The 21,245-nt window shown below is 40.0% G+C and overlaps 2 protein-coding genes across 3 annotated transcripts in view; both read right to left on the reverse strand.

The window, feature by feature from the left end:
• Positions 1 to 80: 80 nt before the first annotated feature.
• On the reverse strand, positions 81 to 6,381 carry LOC121733372 (lysophospholipid acyltransferase 7-like). Of its 2 annotated transcripts, none has more exons than XM_042123596.1 (7): positions 6,128 to 6,381; positions 5,265 to 5,533; positions 4,091 to 4,242; positions 2,656 to 2,864; positions 1,934 to 2,116; positions 1,143 to 1,275; positions 81 to 310 (listed from the first exon to the last, which is right to left on the reverse strand). In XM_042123596.1, exons 1-7 carry the CDS (start codon positions 6,340 to 6,342, stop codon positions 113 to 115), a joined length of 1,359 nt encoding a protein of 452 aa, XP_041979530.1. In that variant the 5' UTR covers positions 6,343 to 6,381; the 3' UTR covers positions 81 to 112. The 2 variants fall into 2 exon arrangements, with proteins under 2 accessions (XP_041979530.1, XP_041979531.1); XM_042123597.1 differs by having other exon boundaries at positions 6,198 to 6,236.
• A 954-nt stretch (positions 6,382 to 7,335) lies between these two features.
• The window catches only part of LOC121733371 (G protein-coupled receptor kinase 1), an 89,477-nt gene continuing 75,567 nt past the window's right edge, over positions 7,336 to 21,245 (reverse strand). Inside the window, exons 10-16 of the mRNA XM_042123595.1 lie at positions 20,174 to 20,315; positions 18,780 to 18,954; positions 15,591 to 15,691; positions 14,786 to 14,948; positions 12,998 to 13,166; positions 12,448 to 12,692; positions 7,336 to 11,083 (exon numbers count right to left, since the gene is read on the reverse strand). Coding sequence (XP_041979529.1) covers positions 10,913 to 11,083; positions 12,448 to 12,692; positions 12,998 to 13,166; positions 14,786 to 14,948; positions 15,591 to 15,691; positions 18,780 to 18,954; positions 20,174 to 20,315 — 1,166 coding nt within the window. The 3' untranslated portion in view covers positions 7,336 to 10,912. The remainder of the gene's footprint in view (positions 11,084 to 12,447; positions 12,693 to 12,997; positions 13,167 to 14,785; positions 14,949 to 15,590; positions 15,692 to 18,779; positions 18,955 to 20,173; positions 20,316 to 21,245) is intronic.

Here is a 21,245-nt window from a genome sequence, read left to right on the forward strand (position 1 = left end):
GTTAATAGAAGGCGCTTTTACTAGATCAATTATTATTCTAGAAAAATAATAATCCCCTAAATTTTTTTCATAATTATTTATTAAATATAACACAACACAAACATGCAAAACATTACGAATGGACCCGTTTAACTTTATGTACCACTACAGACACGCCCATCAACACAAGTAAAATAATATGGTACACCCAAAATATAGAGTTGTAGTAGCGCAGGACAGTTCTAGTGTCGTCTAGAACTAGACACGGTGTGATGTAGATCAGACAGAAAAGGCGCATGATGGAGAATCCGATGTCCCATGGTACTTTCATCTGGAATGGAATATCATTTGATTTATGAACTAACGTGAAACTAACGTGTGTCTTGAATGAAGATATATATATATATATATATATATATATATATATATATATATATATATATATATATATATATATATATATATATATATATATATATATATATATATATATATATATATATATATATATATATATATATATATATATATATATATATATATATATATATATATATATTAAGCACTTTACGTTTTCTCTCAAACTATTTATCAAAATTTGATAAAGGTATTCTTTTTCTCTAAAAAGAAACATTTATTAATTATGTTTAATATGGGAGATCCACTCCAGATCCAGAATCCAGATCACACAAAAAGTGCGTCGTCTTCGCAGACGTTCTTCCTAAGAGTTATGTATTGTCTGACTACGACCGTTAGCTTATTAAAAATGGTGCCATTTCTTAATCTTAATTCAATTATACGTGTGGCAGTGCCGTTTGCGTATAAACAGTACCGTTCGACAAGGCTTAAATGAACGTGGCGAGAAAAGGAACTAGCGCTGTTTTCATACAAAAACGTTATTTTTGACAGTTCTCCTTTACCAGCAGTGCCCATTGACACATTAATTTAAAGCCTTGGAAGCACTATAACCACATCAAAGTTGAACAGCTTATGAGATCAGCACTAAGCGTGACTACAGCAAAGCTAGCGTTGTTTTTTTCTTTTTTGTGAAACTTATTTAAGTCAGGAAATAATTTAGGATGAGCACCAATAACCATTCATATATTATGATAAAAGTCCAATGAGTATGACGGGTAATCCAGGTACGGTAGTTATAAACTTACAGATCCCTGTGTATCGTACAGGCTCATGTATTCTGCTTCCAGCTGTAAGTACACCCACAGTGTGCTGGACAGTATGCAGTTGGGCAGCGTCGGCCCGCACCAGATCGTCCATGCCATAAACGACATCGCACTTCTAAAAATTTAGAAAGGGTGGAAAGGTAGTTCTTTTAAAGATTTGAAGAACTGTAAAGCAATAGCAATCCTAAGTAAGATCACAGCAACACTGAAAAAGTTTTTAGTGTTGTGTGTTTTATGCTGCGGCCGCACATGCGTAGTGCTTCGTGCTTGAGAAGATACCATTGGACGATACACGTATCGTCTAATGGTATCGTCTCATAGCATGAAGCTTCGTGACGATAGACGAATCAGCGGCCGCGGCATAAGGATTAACGGTATAACCACATAACACAACTATAGGGAAGGCTAGCGCCGTTTGTAAGCACGTGAGCCGATGTCTCTAGCTACTATTATTATCAATGCTACCAGCTACTAAACTGCGTGTCCACCGGATCGGAATCGGAGCGTGGTGCGGAGGGAGCGTCGTCATTTATAATTTGTCAGACGCAGAAATGCGACGTTCCAGTGCACGCAGTTCCGTAGAAATTAATACAAAGCAACAAATCCGTCCGCTCCGATTCCGATCCGGTAGACGCGCACCTTTAAGTTCAATACACACACATGAATCTCGTCAGTCGTGAATCGCGACTAAGCGTTGCCCAAAATCAGAGTCAAACGGCTTTGAATCAAACCCCCGGGCTGGTCCATATAATCAGAAATTTAATATTGTTTACCTTATTTCCTTGTTAGACCTAATGAGTCCCTTGTAAATGTTAGCCCAGAACCAGTATCGAGTCGGCATGTCCCAGCCGCGAATCGTGTCTTTCATCCGTGGCCCGACCAAGACCTTCTTGTTCGAAAAACATTTCAACGAAGCGAAGCTAAACTCCTCTTCTATTTCGTCTTTGTCTATTGCGCTGTAAGGATAAGCTTTATAGAATCAACAACATACGTGCTAGAAAAGGCAATGATTTCAAAATAATAACTGGGTGGAGATTTTTTGTGAAAGCCTAGGTCTTGGATACTGTCTCTTTTACTAGTAACGAATATAACTCAGTTATAGACCGAGACTGATACTATTTTTATATTATAGTGAAAGAGATAAGAAGCGGCAGACGTTTTTCTGATATTTTTCTGGTGACTTGGGGACTCTCTCGCCTATTTAAAGCAGTTGTTATCTATGGCAGTATTTTATGTCCAGCTGCTACAAATTTATAGGTACCAGCTACAAATAGCAAAGCCGATAGGATAGTATAACATCCTACGTCACTGCCGGCTACTTTAAACCAGCCCCGGATTTATAAATAGACCGCTTAGGCCACGGCCTAGGGACGGCATCATCCATAGAGGCTCTAGACTCTAGAGATTACGTACATGGGGCGGTGGAAATAAAGTGACCTACTCTCATAAAAAATATAAATTCGGCACTGCTTGAAACTAATATTGTAATGCTCACGGTAAAATATCAGTACTCTCCATTGGTCCATGGCCGGGTATGGGTAAACTCTTTTGCGGGTAGACGCCAAACCCCGTCTCAGTGCAGACGCTCGTGACGAGAAACGCGGCCGCCTCGTACCGCAACACGTACATTATACTTAGAGGAATGTTGTATAGGAAACGAAAGTCCATTCCGTATTTTGTATAAAACGCAGGACTTTGATATAGCTGAAATTATTTTTTAAACTCAATAAGTTATGCTTTTGCGCTGGTTGAGGAAAATCATGTGAGAAATTGATATCTAGTAATTTTATTAATTATAATTATGTGGCGGTACCCACAATTCGCCTAACATTCCTGCATCGCGCTATCGAAGTTTCGGAGAACGGCAAGATATATACAACGTCTGAAATGACGTCAGTGGGCTTCGGCCTGACCGAGCATGCTATCTCGCTCGGTCGGAAGATCTTCCTTTTCGGCCGCCACTAACAACGTTAAATTGGTGACCACCTACAAGAACACGCATCCTTCTGGACATCAATCATCATCAACACCTTTGGCCTCCACGCATATTCCCACATTGGTGACCCTCGACAGAACACGCCTCCTTCATCATCATCACTCCCCCGCCCCTCCGCATCGCGCCAGCCAGCATCGCCTCATCGGGTACATCGTCCACTAGCCGCAATGTACCGCGGCCTGGGCGACTCCGCATCGGCATCATCGGGCTTTCTCACTACACCGACCGGTCAGCAAGCAGAGCACACCTCTCCTGGTCATTGCACGCGTAGCTTCGGCCCACACCTGACAACACAAGCGCATCGAAGAATACCACGAGTCTTCGGGGGGGAGTGATGTGGCGGTACCCACAATTCGCCTAACATTCCTGCATCGCGCTATCGAAGTTTCGGAGAACGGCAAGATATATACAACGCCTGACCGAGCATGCTATCTCGCTCGGTCGGAAGATCTTCCTTTTCGGCCGCCACTAACAACGTTAAAATTATAACTATCAAAACAGCCTTATGCAGTATGCACCCTTAAAGTTGGTTTGCAGTGTAGGTACTTGAGTGGTTAGCAAAGGTTTTTAAAATGTAAATGTATTATTATCTAAATTTGATTAGTTCATGACTTAGTATACATATCTCAGAGTTTTCTTTTTAAGGACTAATCTTAAAGGGCTTTTTAAGAGACTCACCCGGACGCCACCGCGACGTAGCCAGCGACGCGACGTTACCATGGCAACGTCAAAGCAACGTCTGGCGTCTCTACGTCGCCGCAAAGCGCTGTTTTTCTTAAAGTTGAGTTTAAAAACACCGCTTTGCGGCGCGACGTAGAAATACGTCGCGATGGCGTCCCGGCGAGTTATAGCTCTTACCTATTCGTTATTGGTAAGAGCTATAACTCGCCGGGATTATTAAATAATAATTATTTTTAGAAAACTGTACCTATACCTGTGTGGAATATTTGGACCTCATCAGTAGATAAATGAGCATGAAAATGCAAGCCTTCGTTATCTTGAGTTCAGTAATATCCCAGCACTGAGATAGTTTACTGAAAGGTTGTTCAAAATGGTCTGAATAGATTTTCCATCTGAAGTACGGACCTAAAATGTTAGCACTTGAAGTTACGACTTACGGGTTACCATTTCTAACCTCCCTTTTGGCAGTCTATTGTGCTTTTGGTAAGACTGATAAATATATTCATATATCAGTCAAAACATAGATGGCGCTGCCGTGACGAAGGTGTAATCAACATCTTATGCCTTGTGATATTTCATTTGAGATCGGGAATTGAATGCACCCCTGGATTTATAAAAATGCCGTATAGGCCGAGGCCTAGGGGCGGCAGCGTCCTAGCCCCTAGGGGGGCGGAAGCGTCCTAGGGCAGATGTCGTACATGGGGCGGCAAATAAAGAAGCCTACACACATAAAAAATATAAATCCGGCACAGAATGCACTACGCACTGTGCATGGGTAAGGGCCGATCTACACCGGAATGGCAGAGGCGAGGCGAGCAGTTTCAGTGTCATATGATTTTTAACTTTATCTTCATTATTGTAATACGTAGTATCGCTTGAGAAATCTACGGCCGCCCGTGGACGCTCGTGGCCGCTCATGGCCTCTGGCGGGCGCCGGCGGCGGCGATTTCTCAAGCGATACTATGTAATAAAATAATGAAGATAAAGTTTAAAATCATATGACACCGAAACTGCTCGCCTCACCTCTGCCATTCCGGTGTGTTTTGAGCCTAACACTAGATCAGGGGTCACCAATTAGTTTCGCTCGGGGTCAGTTTTAAGAACTAAATTGACCTTGGCGGTCCGCACATAAAAATTTTTTAACAAATGTAATTACGGAAATTACAAAGGTATTTGTATCAATGAGAAAAGTGTTAATTTTTGTTGCTACATGTTCATCAGTATGTCGAGAAATTAATTTTCAACGAAGTTCATCTTCGAACATGATTGGTCCGCACACAATGGGTCGGCGGTCCGGATGCGGACCGCGGTCCGCCCTTTGGTGACCCCTGCACTAGATTATAAGTTGGCATTGCGCTTTGAGCTTACGAAACATCAGCTAGCACATATTAAAATTTTAAATTGCATCGATTTGTTTTAGATCTCACCTTTATGCAGTCCAATGAAACAGAATGAATAAGCTACAATATCTGAAGTACTGGGCGCTTCACATATAGGCTCATTGGCGTCAATTCTAAAATATATAACGTTCTCTTTGGCTCTGCTATAGATGGTATTCGCGTTGATTTCAAACGCCAAGCCGACAAGTTTCAAAGCTTGCATTTGGTGCAACCAGATGATGTAAATATCTGGCACTTGGTAGTGCAAGTACAACAGATGACTCCAGGTGTAAAGCAGACTTAGCAGGTGAATGTTACTAGAAGAATTGCCACATGTCATTTGAATTCTTTAAAACAACCTCACGTTTAGGGCGTTCGCTGCGTTAAGAGGATACACCAGGGGCTAGAGAAATGAAAAAAAGTACGTGTAATATCTATAGCTGTCTCCCTTACCTCAAGCCTATACCGCAGAAAACGATAGAGACAACTTTACTAGCATTATCCAGGGAGGAAACAGGGGACAGCGTTTGTATGGAAAAAAGGGCGGTGTGGACTCCTCTTAAGCGTGCGCCCGGCGCGGCCACCCGCGAGGCGTGCTTGTTTCATGTCATCCCATAGAGCAGCGCTGCGTTGAGCTGGTCAGCTGTCACACGATTACTATGGGGAGCGCACGGTGCGGGCACACGCTCAACGCAACGAACGCCCTTATGGTATGAGATGGTATTTCACTTTTATTCTAAGAAAATTATATTCGGACAATTTGCTGCAAGTAAATATTTTGTGATGCTTCAATCCTTTATTTAAGTCTAACGCCCTTACTTAGTTACAAAAAAGATTTAAAGATACTTTATTAGTACAATATTTTATCCATGTCTGATTCGTGTAGAGAAGTAAAATTATGTGAAACTAACCTTCTATCGCAGCATTTTATGATAAGGATATTCACCCAAACCATCATCAGTGTATGGTAGATATACTGACCACATATCAGAAAAGTTATCAACACCCCCAGTCCAGTCCCGAAATTCCGTCTCGTTTCACTGCCAGCAATATTCTTGTAATGGCTCCCAAGTGATATACACATCAACAACGACCCATAGTAGCATACAAACGATGTTAAGGACATATTTTTACATAAACAATGTAATTTTGTACTTTTATTAAAGTAAAATATAATGATAACAAAACATTAATGACATATTTGGCAGGAGTTTTGGCATACCTACATACATTTTGATTTGGTTTTGATTTTTATAGATTGAACCTCGATTGACCAAAGGATTTTCACCCAAAGTTTTCACCATCATTTTATGAAAATAAAAAGGAATTATTGTATAGCAGCGGATATTTGATACGGGATACTGGGTTATTTGCGCCCCCCCCCCCCCCCCCTCTGGCTCAGAACCTGGGTACGCCCATGGTTGCGCGTTAGCATCGATTCACACGCGCGACAGCATCGATGCAGAAGCGCGTTTTAGCATTGATGCAGAATTGCAGACGCGGGGTAATGGGCATGACGGCAAGTCATGCCACTTGCCGTCATCACTTCACTCACGGGGTGGTCAGCTCCCTTTTGCCTATATCGCAGCGGGGGCCTGACCTGGGCTGCCAATGTAGAAATATTTTACTAATAATTTTTTAAACTGGCGTTAAACACGTTAGCATCGATACAGTACTGACTGTACTGTAAAAATGTGAGGGTAGGTAGAAAACTTAACCGCTTACGTACCTACTACGTTAGGTCGCTACAGCCTACACATAAAATAAAAATAAAATTTAAGTGTAGGTCAAAAAGTTATAGACACACTGGTTTAATCGCGAACCCGCGCCTTTTTTGCTGAATCTAAACTGGCTTTTACCAAATTAGACATTAGTAGCATTAGTAGTATGAACGTATGACCCTAACCCTCTTTCTAATAGAAAAGTGACACAATAAATATGAGTCTGTCGGTTATGAGAATCTTTAGTCTTTATCTTTCGGACGACTTTTCCAATGATAAATTATACTATTTATAGAATTATAAATATTTTAAAATTTTATTAGTAAGGGGGTCAGTAATTCTCCAATAACTCAGCTTGTTAGGTTAATTTGCAGGGTAGTAATAAAACAAATCTAGGATTAAATAAACAATTTACTACACGTACTGTAGGTTTACAATAAAAATATTTCTAACAGAGGTATGTATGATTATTACCGCCCGACGTATATCCAGCTTTTCGTAACAAAAATTTAAATGCACTTTCATACCATAATACTAATTTGGCATAAAGGAATGTTGTGCATAAGATATTTGGCGCAGATGCCGCCTAATTTCGGCAAAATTATAAGTAATAGCCTCTGTAATTTTCTTCAACAAATAACATTTTCCCAATCACGCTTTAGAAACTCACTCATACATACACAACTCACACCAAAGAAGATATAAGATATAAAAGCTCGCTTAAAAAAATGCGACAACTTATGATCTTGTAAAGCTAAGCCTAGCTACATTGCTCGGTGAAGTCGCTCTAAATATTATTAACATTAACGGTGTATAACATTGTTATTGTATTAATATGTTAAATATAATTTCATTTACGATATACTTTGCTATACTAGATAGGCTGATAATAATAAATTCATAAACGATTTAAACAGTTATTCGTTAATCATTTCGTAATAATATGTTATTGAAAACATCCAGCAAAAATCCTTTAAATCTTCTGTTATGTTTGGAATGTCGCTAGAATATTTTATTTTTATTTTATTGCATTATATTTCTAAAGTAATAAATTAAAACTATTGAACTAGCATTTAACAATCATAAACAAGAAAATATAATGTGGATGATGCAATTGAAAAATGATTCATGATAAAATATAACTTGCTTATAATATAAGATTCATGAAAATGCAACAATGATAATATTTAATACAGATTTTAATAGAGTAAGATTGCACAATAAGAAGTAGAAAAATACAAAATATCAATCAAAAAAGCTGGACACGCGTCAGACACAGAATTATTGTTTGTTTAATAAAATTGCATTGTTATAAAACATACAAAGATCCACGAACAAGCTGCCGACGTATCTGTTTACTCAGACGTGGGAACTTTATCTAAATATTGCCTTTATATCTATTGTTACATTTCACCACACCTAAATGTTAGAAAAAGTATTGCCACTATTTTACACGAGGAAGTACGTCTACACATTATGGCTTCTATTTCAATAAATAACAATTAAATTTAATACAGTAGACACTAATAGAAAATGTTATTTTAAGTACCGTTTTTATAAATAACATTAGAATGTAATGAAAAAGGAACTTATATATTTTAATTGCGCAAGAGAGCAATTACAGAACAGTATTATAACGTAGACACCGTGCAATACTTATCGACTTATAGTTGTTTCAAGACACGCGCGTACTGAAGTATAATACTCATACGTTGTTTAGTACGCGACATTTTTTTTGCACGAAACATTTTAACGTGCAGAGAAATTATTTCTAATTATTCGACTTTTACGATTATGTACGCAAAAGCATACGCGGGGGACGCACGGTGTGCGTGCACGTACGCACCTCACTACACTATCGTACGCTCGTGAATTTCAATAACTATAGGTAACAGTGCTGGATTCCCTAATTACGATGTAGATTGATTAATTAGAAGCTTCTATAATATAATATACTATTTAATTCACATTCGAAATGTCAAGACTCTAATATTTGAATATTAATGTTATAATTTGTTCACGATATTTCAGACCTATTGCACAAACACATTCACTAAACCTACTCGATTTACACATATTATAAATAATTTTTACATTACCTACCACATAATTTTAATAAATACAACATTCAGAATGTTACATTAATAATTACAAAAGGTAATCGGTGCAAACAATTACAAAAGTTGTTTTTTTTTTCACAATCAACATCGACCGTAAAGAAATTCTATACATGCTTTATTGAAATCATCGGCCCTATCACATTAATTCGTACAACAATAAAATACGAACAGCGTTTTTATTAATAATAATTGGCAGTCCTAATAGTCACTATAGTTTTGAACTACAAGCGTCGACGAGCGTTCGACGCACTATCGAATAGCCGCAATCGATTCAAATCTGATCGCCCTCAACGGCGCATCACTATTTGAATGAACTGCACGTAATCTCTACATAGGACACCACTCTCTAATGTTAGTTCTTACAGTTTGACACTGAATCCGAGTAAAGTCAGCATCCCAACTGCACTCGTCCGCGCGTATCGTCACTTTAACACTAGCTATATCACTTTCTCACTATATTTGAACACTTATTGCATAGTGTAAAATATCATATTAAAAGTTCTCGTCTCGATTACATAAACGTGATACTTTTTCACATAGCAAACATGTTACTGTTTGCCTGTACCCAGTAAGGTAATTTTTGTAGCTCGCTCTTCACAAATTTTACCTGTTAAAACCATGTGGGTGCAATCAATAGATTTTGACACAATTTTCACAGTCATATCAATACCGACGCACACAGAGCCACCAAATCAAAGTCAACTTCTAACACAAAGTAGTAACATGCTTCAGGCGCACACAATCTGGGTTTAAGTAAATCGTGGATTGAATATCATGGCATTGTCTTTGTTATTTTTTGTGTTAACGTTAGAGAGAAGGCATGATATTTTGAAAAACGATGATTAACCCAGACTGGCGCTTTGTGTCATAAAAAGTACCACATTGTAGCAACTTATTGAATTCAATACTAGCAGGCGTAGAATGACCATTTCGGAAAAGATTGTTCCCGTACAGTTTTTTCTTCCTTCGCAGGAAACAATCATATACCTAATCGCCATGCTAGCTCTGCAGCGGGTGTATTCACAATACCCGTTTGATTCCAATATGGAGAATAACCGCGCGGTAATAATTGGCCACCATTTTTGCGGTGAAACATCGGCCAATAGCTGGGCGGTAAATATTCAAGTCCTAGTCAAACGGGCACTGGGAACACCCCCGCTATATTCACATACGTTGGGATAACTTCTGGCACAGTAGTATGGTGGCACTATTTTGCACTTGTATGCATTTGTAATTTGTATACAAAATTCGAACCCACCGACCCTTATATACTTTGCGTAAAGTAAGCTAGCTCCGAATATATTTTAATGTCTTTTAAAATATATTCGGAGAATCTAAATTATTATTGCTTTATTCGACGACAGATTCGTCATGGTTGTGGGTACTAAAATATTTAGAAATTCTGCGAATATTTTTGGGGCTTGCTTAGGTTAAATACAAAAGACTATGCTAATCTAACATGGCTGTTTCCTGACGTTTAATAATCTTTGGAAACAGCGCATTTTACGACTTTCTGGACATTACCAGCATTGACAGAAAATTTGACGACGGAATTTCAAATGTTGTCTTTTAATTAAAATACTTACTTTAGATAGTAGCATCATAAAATGTAGCAATATCATTTTGACTATCAGTGCTTTGCGCTTTGACACATTCTGACGATTTTGATACTTTTGCGTCTATCACAACTCCATTCTATGCATTCTTCAATTTAAAAAAAAACTGAAATTCCATCGCATCTACAACTACGTCAGGGTCGTTGGGTTCTGTATGTTCCGCGCGCTTACTTGATCAGCTGCGCTGCGCTCTTGGAGCGGCGGAACATCTTCGCGCCTCGGGGCGCGGGAAGCTCGTGCTAGTTGCCGTTCGGCGCGGGCGGCGGGGGCCGCGCCAGCCCTAACGAGTCCTTCGGCCCGTCGGCGCCGTAGATCTTGCCGGCCTTCTTCGCCATGGAGGCGAGCAGCTCCTGCGAGCACTTGTGGGCGGAGCGTAGTGACAACGCCCACTCTTTGAGGCCGATCTCGTCCTGAAATTAGAGATGGGTGATTTGGAATAAAATATGTATTAGTGATGATATAAATGGAACTAGCTTAGTAATTAATTTACCTAACTCAAATTCTTCTCAACCTTTTTATAAAATCGTATGAGATAAGATCTTGTCAAACTTTTTATAAAATCACTAGCTGTTGCCCGCGACTTCGTCCGCGTGAACTTTAGTTTATAGTTGTTCCCGTACATCGATTGAGTCGTTTACGCGCAAATCAGAAAAGTACTATATTGTGTGGGAACCGCACATTTTTCCGGGACAAAAAACATTCCTTGTCCCAGATTCAAATTAGTATCTCCAATCACCATGCCAAATTTCATCAAAATATATTGAATAGTTTACGCGCAAATCATAAAAGTATATTGTGCAGTACCGTACATTTTTCCTTGACAAAATGTATCCTATGTTCTTTTTCGGGACTCAAAGTATCTTTATACCAAATTTCAGCAAAATTGGTCCAGCCGTTTACGCGTGATGTCGTGACCACGCGAAATATAATGTTCCGCGCAGCTTCGCTCGCGTAAATTAGATATTTCACAGACAAATTAGTCTACAAAAAATAGCCTATGATCCTTCACGTGGTCTACTTCTTATCTGTGCCAAATAACAGAAAAAGTGCTCCAGTAGTTCGTGAGATAAGCACTTTCAAATAATTTCCCCCGTTTTTTTCCACATTTTCATCTATTTCTTCGCTTCTATTAGTCTTAGCGAGATAAGATATAGCCTATAGCCTTCTTCGATAAATGGGCTATCTAACACTGAAATAATTTTTCAAATCGGACCAGTAGTTCCTGAGATTAGCGTGTTCAAAATAAGCCCTTTTAAATAATTTCCTTTATTTTTCCACATTTTTCTCTATTTCTTCGCACCCATTAGTCTTAGCGTGATAAAATATAGCCTATAGCCTTTCTCAATAAATGTGCTATCTAACACTGAAAGAATTTTTCAAACCGGACCAGTAGTTCCTGAGATTAGCGCGTTCAAATAAGCCATTTCAAAGAATTTCTCCCTTTTTTTCCACACTTTCCTCTATTTCTTCGCTTCTATTAGTCTCAGCGCGATAAAATATAGCCTATAGCCTTCCGCGATAAATGGGCTATCTAATAGTGAAAGAATTTTTCAAATCGGACTAGTGGTTCCTGAGATTAGCGCGATCAAACAAACAAACAAACAAACTCTTCCCAATTATAATATTAGTATAGATAACATCTTCTCAAAGCTAGGCTTCGAGCACTAATATATTAGTGACCGAAGGCGCTAGGAGATTAAAAATTTATGAAACATGAGGTATCGCGCCGCTCCGCTGCAGCGTAGTGTCGCTTAGTATTCGCCTTTAAACTTACGGTGTTAGTGAGCACCACTTTGGTGTCGTTTTTGGTGCGCAACACGATGCACTGCTCGCCCTTGACGGAGACGAGGTCGGAGGACACCTCCTCCACGGTGTCCAGCAGGATCATGTCGGGCTTGGCGCTGTTCTCCAGGTGCAGCTCCAGGCGGTTGGGGTACAGCTTGGCGTAGCGCGTCTGCCACGCGCTCGCGAACGGACCGCCAAGCTTCTTGATGTACCCGTGAAGGATGCAGTCCGATTCTGGAGATAGTAAAACTACATTAGCCATTCGCGTTTACTTTGCAGTGACGTCATCAACGAAATGTCAAAAGTGACAAACTATCCATACTAAGAATTCGATCATGAAGCTATTTATTTACGTTTTACACTGCAAGTATTTACTGCAAACTTAACGTGAATAGACTACAAGATAGTGTCATCCTATAAAAAAGTACATATTTTAATAAAGACGCCGTTTAAAAGGACTAAACTGTACAGTTACATCGCCTATATTTGTAGCGACTAGCGGGCATAAGCAAGACGGCATGACTCTCTTTCTCTCTAACCTTTCTCATCGGCATCGAACTTCTGCTTCTGCTTGGACTTCCTCTTCATCTCGAGCTTGTCGGCCTCCTGGTTGATGGTGTCGAACACCGTCTCCGCCACCTCCGACTGCCAGCGCTCGGATATCACCAGCGGGAAGTCCTTGTACTGCGCCTGGTCCGCCTCGGTCAGCTGTAAGGGTTCATAATGATTTTAGGTTATGTATTCGTGTTGCTTTTAGGTTAGGTTAGGTTAGGTCAGCTGTAGAAGTTGTTCATAATGATTCTAGATTACGTATTCGTGTTGCTTTTAAGTTAGGTTAGCTGTAAGAGTTGTTCATAATGATTTTAGGTTATAATAAGAATAAGAATCATTTATTCAATTTATCGCAACAAAAACACCACCATTATAAAATACACAGAAGAATAACAAAAAAAGAACTTAGAAATAAAAAATAAAATATTCTAAAAGAAACAAAACATGTGTTGTGAAAAAAAAAAAAGAATAATATTGTGCATTGTTTTTAGTTCAAGCAGGCGCTCGTTGACATAGAGGTCGGCACTGCTGAGCGTACGGCGCACACGGGCGGCGCGCAGCAGCTCGTCGCGCAGGTCTCGCCGCGCCAGCCACACCACGATGCGCCGCGCGCGCCGCTCCTCCGCCGCGGTGGCGTCGCCCGTGGGGGACCGCTCTACTGCGCCGCTCGACAAATACGATGTCGGCACTATTCAGCTGCACACCTAGCTTTGTGGCCAGCACGGTGACCGTGTGCACGGTGTTCTCGCCGGTTGTCTCGGGCAGGTCCCACGTCTAAGTCTGCCAGCAAAGCCTCCTGGTCCCTATCGTTGAGCTCGGACTGGCGTTGCTCAACCACTTCAATTCTGCGTTCCAGGCTGTCGAGTCTCTTGTGCATATCAGATCGCCACTCCAACATTTCTTGACGATACTCTCGCAGTTGAGCCATGTACAGGGCCATCTCCCTACGCATCTCTACTATTTCGGACACGTCAGTTGAACATATTTGAGAGGAAGAATGGCATGTACTATTCAGTGTGCTAAGGCTAGCTGGATTAAGTGGAATTGTTTCATTTTTGTTGCAGCAGTCGGAGCATGACCAGGACTTTGTCGTATCGATAACGCCGACACATATTTTATGATGTACTGTTATGTATTCGTGTCGCTTATAAGTGACTTTATGAGTTACTATTTAGTTACAAAGTTTAGGAAAAAGTTTTAAAGTTATTTAATAATATCGCACGGGAACCGCAGATTTTCCACGATACAGGGCCCGTACCACGAAACGGTTTTGAAACTCAAACAATCTTACGACAATGTTGCGGCCTACTCTAACAAACGTGAAATTACGTTGTTAGAACAGGACGTGGCATTCTCGTCCGATTGTTTGAGTCTCAAAACCGTTTCGTGGTACAGGCCCTGTATCTCCCCACAAACATTTAAATGATTTCAGCTGTTTAATCATAAATAAATAACAAAATCACGCATTTAAAACATTCCTAGATGTCGCTTGCAACTTCGTCACGTTTAATTCGTTTCTAGCGCAGAATCCGTACATTTTCATATTATAAAATTATAATCACTGATCACAATGATAAAAATTATTCTATATCCTTTCACGATGCATATTCTATATTCTTAGATTAATGTTAGAAGGAAGTAGACATGTTAAAAAGAGACAAACATGTCAGAAAGAGACAGACTCTCCTCTATCTTCATCCAGCCAGTCGATGCCGGCGAAGAACACGTGTTCCATCTCGTCGGCTCGGGGCGGTAAGAGCGAGACAGCGATATACCTTGATCCCCTTGGTGTCCTCCTCGTCGAAGCTGCCGATGTCGAAGGCGTCGGCGGCGTTGACCTCCCCGCGCGGCGGTATCAGCGGCGGCGTGTACTTCTGGTGGTACACCTGCTGCCAGTCGATGCCGGCGAAGAACACGTGCTCCTTCACCTCGTCGGCCCTGCGGAGATAAATGCGATAGGTTAATGTGGGGATTCTTACGCTGCTCTACTCTCTTGGTATGTATACCAAATGTATAGCAAAATGCAATGCAAGAAATAATGATTATATGTACATTTTTGCGGACACTAAGCATGCAGATATTAGTTGCTTGACCTCACTGCTTAAAAAACTACATACAGTAAATTAACTTAACCGTGTCGCTGAAATAATCTAACAATATACTGCATTTTGCTACTCTACCTCAATAGGAGTGGAGCAGCAAGACTAAACAACCTGTGCCCTGTTGTGTTGTACTGTGATCTGTCGGCTCGGTTTGACATAATGCGACGGATATACGAAGGTCTGCTATCTACCTATGAATTAACTTCTCTGATAGTACCTTGTATACATGACTGTAACTGTGTATAATTATAAAACCCCTCTTTTTTAGTCGGGGCTTATATGTACAGTGTGTTAGTGTAAACACCGTTATCCTTGAAACCATCAAATGAGCCCGTCAAAATGAACAACTTTTTCTATGAGAACAATGCTGGGAACTCAAAAAATTCCGTCTTCATACCCATACAAATTGCCGATCCGGGCAATCTGGTCTGGTTTCAAGGATAACGGTGTTTACACTTACATCTTGTATAGCACTTACCCTCGTCCTTTGCAGCCCAGGCGTTTGTTGATGTCCCTCTGTAGCAGACCCTCCAGCAGACTCTTGAGGCTGGGACTGAACGACTCCGGCAGCTCCACGTTCTGAAAACAAAACTATATTTTGTCCATTTTGTCTTTATTTTTCTTGTTACGTTTACGTTACTGGGGGAATACAGTGACCAGTCCCAAAGGAAACTTTTTCTATGCTATGGTGGAACAGGCCGAAGATCTGTAGTGATTTCTGACGTTGTAAATGACCTAGAAACTTTGATAGCTCGATTCACGATGTGCGCTGTGTGGTCTGTTACATGATCCTTTCCTGATTTTTTAATACTTTCCATTCATTAAGGGCGTTTTAGACGGATGTGGATAACGTATGCGAATTGGCAATATTTACAATGGATATAATAAGGAGACGCAAATGACTCCAAAAAACCGTAAAGCTCGAACGCTAAACGTAACGTAACGAACGTTGCATCTTTACGTTCGCTTTTAGTTTATAATATAATCAATATAATCGGAAGTTTGGCACGTGCAATATTTATTTTTATTGATTTATCAAACGGAAATTCCGCCTAATTTTAGCGGTGACGTATATTTCCGACGCGGGATTCCCGCGCTTACGTGTTTCCTCTCAGCTAAAACTTCTAAAAGGAAATTCCACCCACAGAGTTCATGATAAACAATTACTGTGAAACTTACCAAATAATATCTATACTATTCTATACTAATATTATAAATGCTAAAGTATCTCTGTCTGTCGGTCAGTCTGTCTGTCTCACTTGCACGCCAAAACTACCGAACCGATTGGGTTCTGGGTCTAAGGTCTGAGAAAGGACATAGGCTACTTTTTAACTGGAAAAAAGGGTTGTAAGGGGGTGAAAATCCGTAAATTTGTTCAAATTAAGTTAGTTCCAAAAAATTATTATAGATGGCGCCGTACCGTCTCCTACATCGCGCTTTCGCTTGCTCAAACGTGTTACTATAAGAGGTGGTAAGGATGAAATTTCCCTGTTACGTTTTTTTTTAAATTATTGATGAAAGTTGATCATTGATGTTCGACTTCGACCCCACGGCCCACTCCCGTATTAATAACCCGGGCCCTGCGCAATTAAATTTTTGGAAGTCGGTCAAAAATAGGGGCGTTTTATGTGTGATGTGTCTGCCTGTCTGTAAATCTATACTAATATAAATTCGAAAGTATCTCTGTCTGTCGAGCGCTTTCACGCTAAAACTACCAAACGGATTGTAATGAAATTTTGTACTGTACAGATAGTCTAAATCCCGAGAAAGGACATAGGCTACTTTAGTTAGTTCCAAAAATTTATTATAGATGGCGCCGTGCCGTCTCCTACATCGCGCTATCGCTTGCTCAAAAGTGTTACTATAAGAGGTGGTAAGGATGTAGCTCCCTGTTAAGTAAAAAATAGGAAGCATTGAGAATAGTTGATCGTTGAAATTCGACTTTATCCCCTTTTCCCAGCTTTTAAGTTTTAACCACCTACGCTTAAACACGGGACATTTCGATCGATCGTCAAGAAAATCGTCCTATCGATCTTTTGAACGTTTGCGATTACGAAATCGTTTGCGTTATTGCTACACACGTCACACGTACAATTTGTCGTTCGATTTTAACATCGAGGAGATAAATCGTTACGATAATTATCCCGTGTATGGTACCGTACCGTCTCCTACATCGCGCTTTCGCTTGCTCAAACGTGTTACTATAAGAGGTGGTAAGGATGAAATTTCCCTGTTACGTTCTTTTTAAAATTATTGATGAAAGTTGATCATTGATGTTCGACTTCGACCCCACGGCCCACTCCCGTTTTTAATAACCCGGGCCCTGCGCAATTAAATTTTTGGAAGTCGGTCAAAAATAGGGGCGTTTTATGTGTGATGTGTCTGTCTGTCTGTAAAGTGTTTAACACATTGAAGTTTGAAGTAAGCGTACCGCGGAAACATCTCTCTCGTGCAAATTTTGCAATTTGCAGTGATGTAGCCTACAAATTACAATCTACATGGTTCAACGGGAGTCGGGAACTACCTACTATAATATAAGTTACTCTATGAACCGCTACCGGGAACTACCACGCGCTATAAGCTGAAGTCCACGCGGACGGAGTCGCAGGCAACAGCTAGTAGTATTATATTAATTGGTGAGGTAACGTTACGGTAACGGTATAGCTAAGAAATAATTTCTTAACCTTAGTAAATTGCTGAAACAGCAGGCAACGTCAATACGTCAATGCACAAGCTAGAATATTTGGATATGAACTATGTGTTATGATTTACGTAATTCAGTACTTAGTTTATTGTTTTTAGAATACTAAATTATTGTAACTTAACTATTTTTGACTAAATTAGATGGTAGTTTTAATATTTAAATCTGGCCACACTGACAACGTGCAATCCCAAGGCTACGTTCGCTTCACTTGGAGTGGGGGTTGACGGGTAAAAATTGTGTATAAATACCCCAAGAGCGCAGTATGATGCGAATTTTGACGGAAGAACAATAATTGTAAGAGGTATCTCTGCCCGAAAGTGTACCACTGTATAATATTGTAGAATAAATGTATTTGAAAGTCATCATGCAGTTTCTTATCATCTGAATCAATAGTAATGCTTTGATTTTTGACGTTATGTGAAGTGTCTATAGTTTGTGCGTTTTAAGATGATATGGGTAACAGTTTTCATATTTCCTGCTACGGGTTTCTTTTACAAGAAAACAAAAAAAAATCAAAATGTAATAAATTATATTCCATCTACAAAAACAAATGTTAAATCGATGATTTCAATTGCAATTCCTTTACGAAGTGATTCGATACTTTTAAATTATCGATTAATTTTTGTTAGGTAACTTCCCTACTATTGTCAATTATAATGTGTCACGCATATCATCATAAAACGCACAAACTATAGTACACTCGGTTATGTTTCGGACCTTTTTTTCCCCCTGAACGCAGCTCAGTTGCTACCCTGACGTCACTACGACTCGGATCTATCGTGACTCGTCCTCAAACCACAGCTGCTCAAGTGCTCATAAATTGAGTGATGTGGTTGGGGTTGGTGCTATGAATTTCCTCTGAAGATGAGTTTTCCTAGCGCCCAAAGTACCTGTTTCTGCTCTGTAGAAAAGCTGGGCAGGCAAGGATTTCGGAACTTATAATAACCGGGTTATAGTACTCACCATGGTTAGTGTCATGCGGTCAATCTCGTGCTTGTCCTTGGTCTTGTGCTGGCGGAAGGGCGAGTGGCCCTTGAGCAACTTGTACAGCATGCATCCAAAGCTGAACCAGTCAGCCGACGAGTCATAGCCCGTGCCCTTAGACAGCACCTCGGGCGCCATGTAGCCGTGCGTTCCCCTGAAATTGACATTTATTTAATTAATAATTCATTTATTCAATCAGGGTTTCATTTATTTAATGAGGCATTCATTACTATTTACTACATGCATTTCAATGAAATTGAAATACAGATGTAACAATGTATTTCCTACTTCTAAAAAATAATAGTATATTAGAGACATGACACGAAAAAGCGATGTATGTATATAGGGTGTAACAAAAATAAGTGACAATACTTTAGGGTGTGTACGTGTTCCTTGTAGAGAGTTCACTGTGAAAGTAAAGGTAAAGGTCTTTCAGCGCTGCTACTATATTTGGTCGATTTACAGCAAGAAGTTCTTATTGCATAGAGGAGTAGATTGGTTACAAAGTAATAATGTTTTGTACTCTGTTAACCATAAAGATTAAAGAGTAATATTAGAACTTAGAAGTAACAATTTCATAACAATATAAACAATTAATTTTACAACTACACCAACAATAAAATATGCAAACAAATTGAAACTTCAAATGCCTTAATGAATGTTAACAACAAGAAGGAAGATCGTACTAGTTTCCTTTATTTTATGCCCTACTGGTTGTTAAGAATAATATTACTTCTAACAGAACCTTAATTCCAACAACACAAGGATCACTCTCCAATAAACTCCGAGGCAAAATAAATCCGAACAAACAATTCTGCATATTGTCAGTGATGTTCACCTTGATCTTTACATTGATATCATCTTACAACTGACAAAGTGGGAGTAGTTGATAGTTGATACGCCATTATACAGTTATAGTATTATCAGTTTATCTGTGGGGATGTTTACAAATTCGATTCGGTAACTTACATAGTTGACATTTTAAGGTCAACAACCCATCCCTCTATTCCTTATTTCATAGCTGATAGCGTAGCATACAAACTGCGAATATGTATCTATAAGCAATTGAGAACAGTACCATTTGAGTGTAATTTTAGGGTACGCAACGGATTTCAACACATTTTGTAGCGGTTCCATCCCATCCAACAGATCACAGCTAGGCGCTAGCATTGAATTGACATAATCCGACCAAACGTCGTAGGTCCGTTAACTGCCCATGAATCAATTTATTTGATGGTACCTTGTTACCATAGTAAAAGGAGGGGAAGTAAGTTATCTTCATACAAAGGCACCGCGCGCGGCTTGTATGTGTGCGCCGTAGTATCAATGCGTCAATATCAAGTTTAGTAAACAAATAACATTAGTATACTCACACGCTGGCATGCGGTTTCTTCTTGCTGAAGTCACAGGCGAGGCCGAGGTCCGATATTCGGACGTGTCCGTGCTCGTCCAGCAGGATGTTGGCCGGCTTGAGGTCCCGGTACACTATGTGCCGCTTGTGCATGTGCTCCAGACCTAAAACATGGTTACCATGAGGACCAACTCTCAACGGGGGTTTTATGGTTTTAGGTAGCCGTGGGGTCTGTCGTGTCAAACAGCTGTCATATGTCACGATTTAGCCGTCATATGTCTGTCTGACACAAAAGTCCCTGAAGGACGGTCCCTCTGATGGTAAATGATAAATCGAATGCCTTCACTCAACTCCCTCTCAAAAGGCCAGCAACGCACCTGCAGGCTGCAACGCATCTAATGTTGCGAGTGTATGTATGGGCGACGGTAGTTGCTTTGCATTTGAGTTTTACTCGATCGACCAATCACGTATAGTAAAAACCACGGCTTGGGCTTTCGTCCACACATTCAGCATTACTATCGAGTAATGCTTAATTCGAGTAATGTATCGAGTAGGTTAACTATCGAGTTTTACTTCAAATCGAGTAGAACTTATCGTGTGGATACTTGTACTAATATGTATTCTGTGGTGTGGACCGCAAAACTCACACGCTTGAGTGCCTATGGCTTGAGTAAGTAAGCTCGACGGCTCACGTCGAGTAAGTGCGAAGGAAATTAGATTTAATTCCATCGAGCCAGCTCGATGCGAGCCTTCGAGCCGTGTGTTTTGCGGTCCACACGGTAATTTTTACTCGATTTGGAGTAAAACTAACGAGTAAAACCGTATGTGAGTACTTAACACAAGAAATTTCTTGCCTGTTTGGCAGTAACATTTTTTTTAGTATTATAACTAGGCCACAGAAAGAAAGTTTGACAGACGCAAATTGCGTAGAGCCATGACAGTAGACTGTAGAGCAAAGTGTGGACTCTAGACCACAACAATACTAACCTAAACTAGAACACCAAAGATATGTATGAGGAAAACTTACTATGTATATAGTATAACTATGTATTTTGTATTGATGTAGGCTGAAGTATAGTTAATGTTACATATCA

The sequence above is a fragment of the Aricia agestis genome, chromosome 13 (genome assembly GCF_905147365.1).
Source record: "Aricia agestis chromosome 13, ilAriAges1.1, whole genome shotgun sequence".
Lineage (NCBI taxonomy): Eukaryota > Metazoa > Arthropoda > Insecta > Lepidoptera > Lycaenidae > Aricia > Aricia agestis.

Bases quoted from the DNA above. Each gene is read 5' to 3' on its own strand.
- LOC121733372 (XM_042123596.1), bottom strand. From the start codon at position 6,342: ATGTCCTTAACATCGTTTGTATGCTACTATGGGTCGTTGTTGATGTGT. The intron at 2,865-4,090 runs GTATAGGTACAG...AAATAATTTCAG, and splicing joins GGTCCAAATATTCCACACAG to CTATATCAAAGTCCTGCGTT. The intron at 2,117-2,655 runs GTGAGCATTACA...TTATCCTTACAG, and splicing joins GAGAGTACTGATATTTTACC to CGCAATAGACAAAGACGAAA.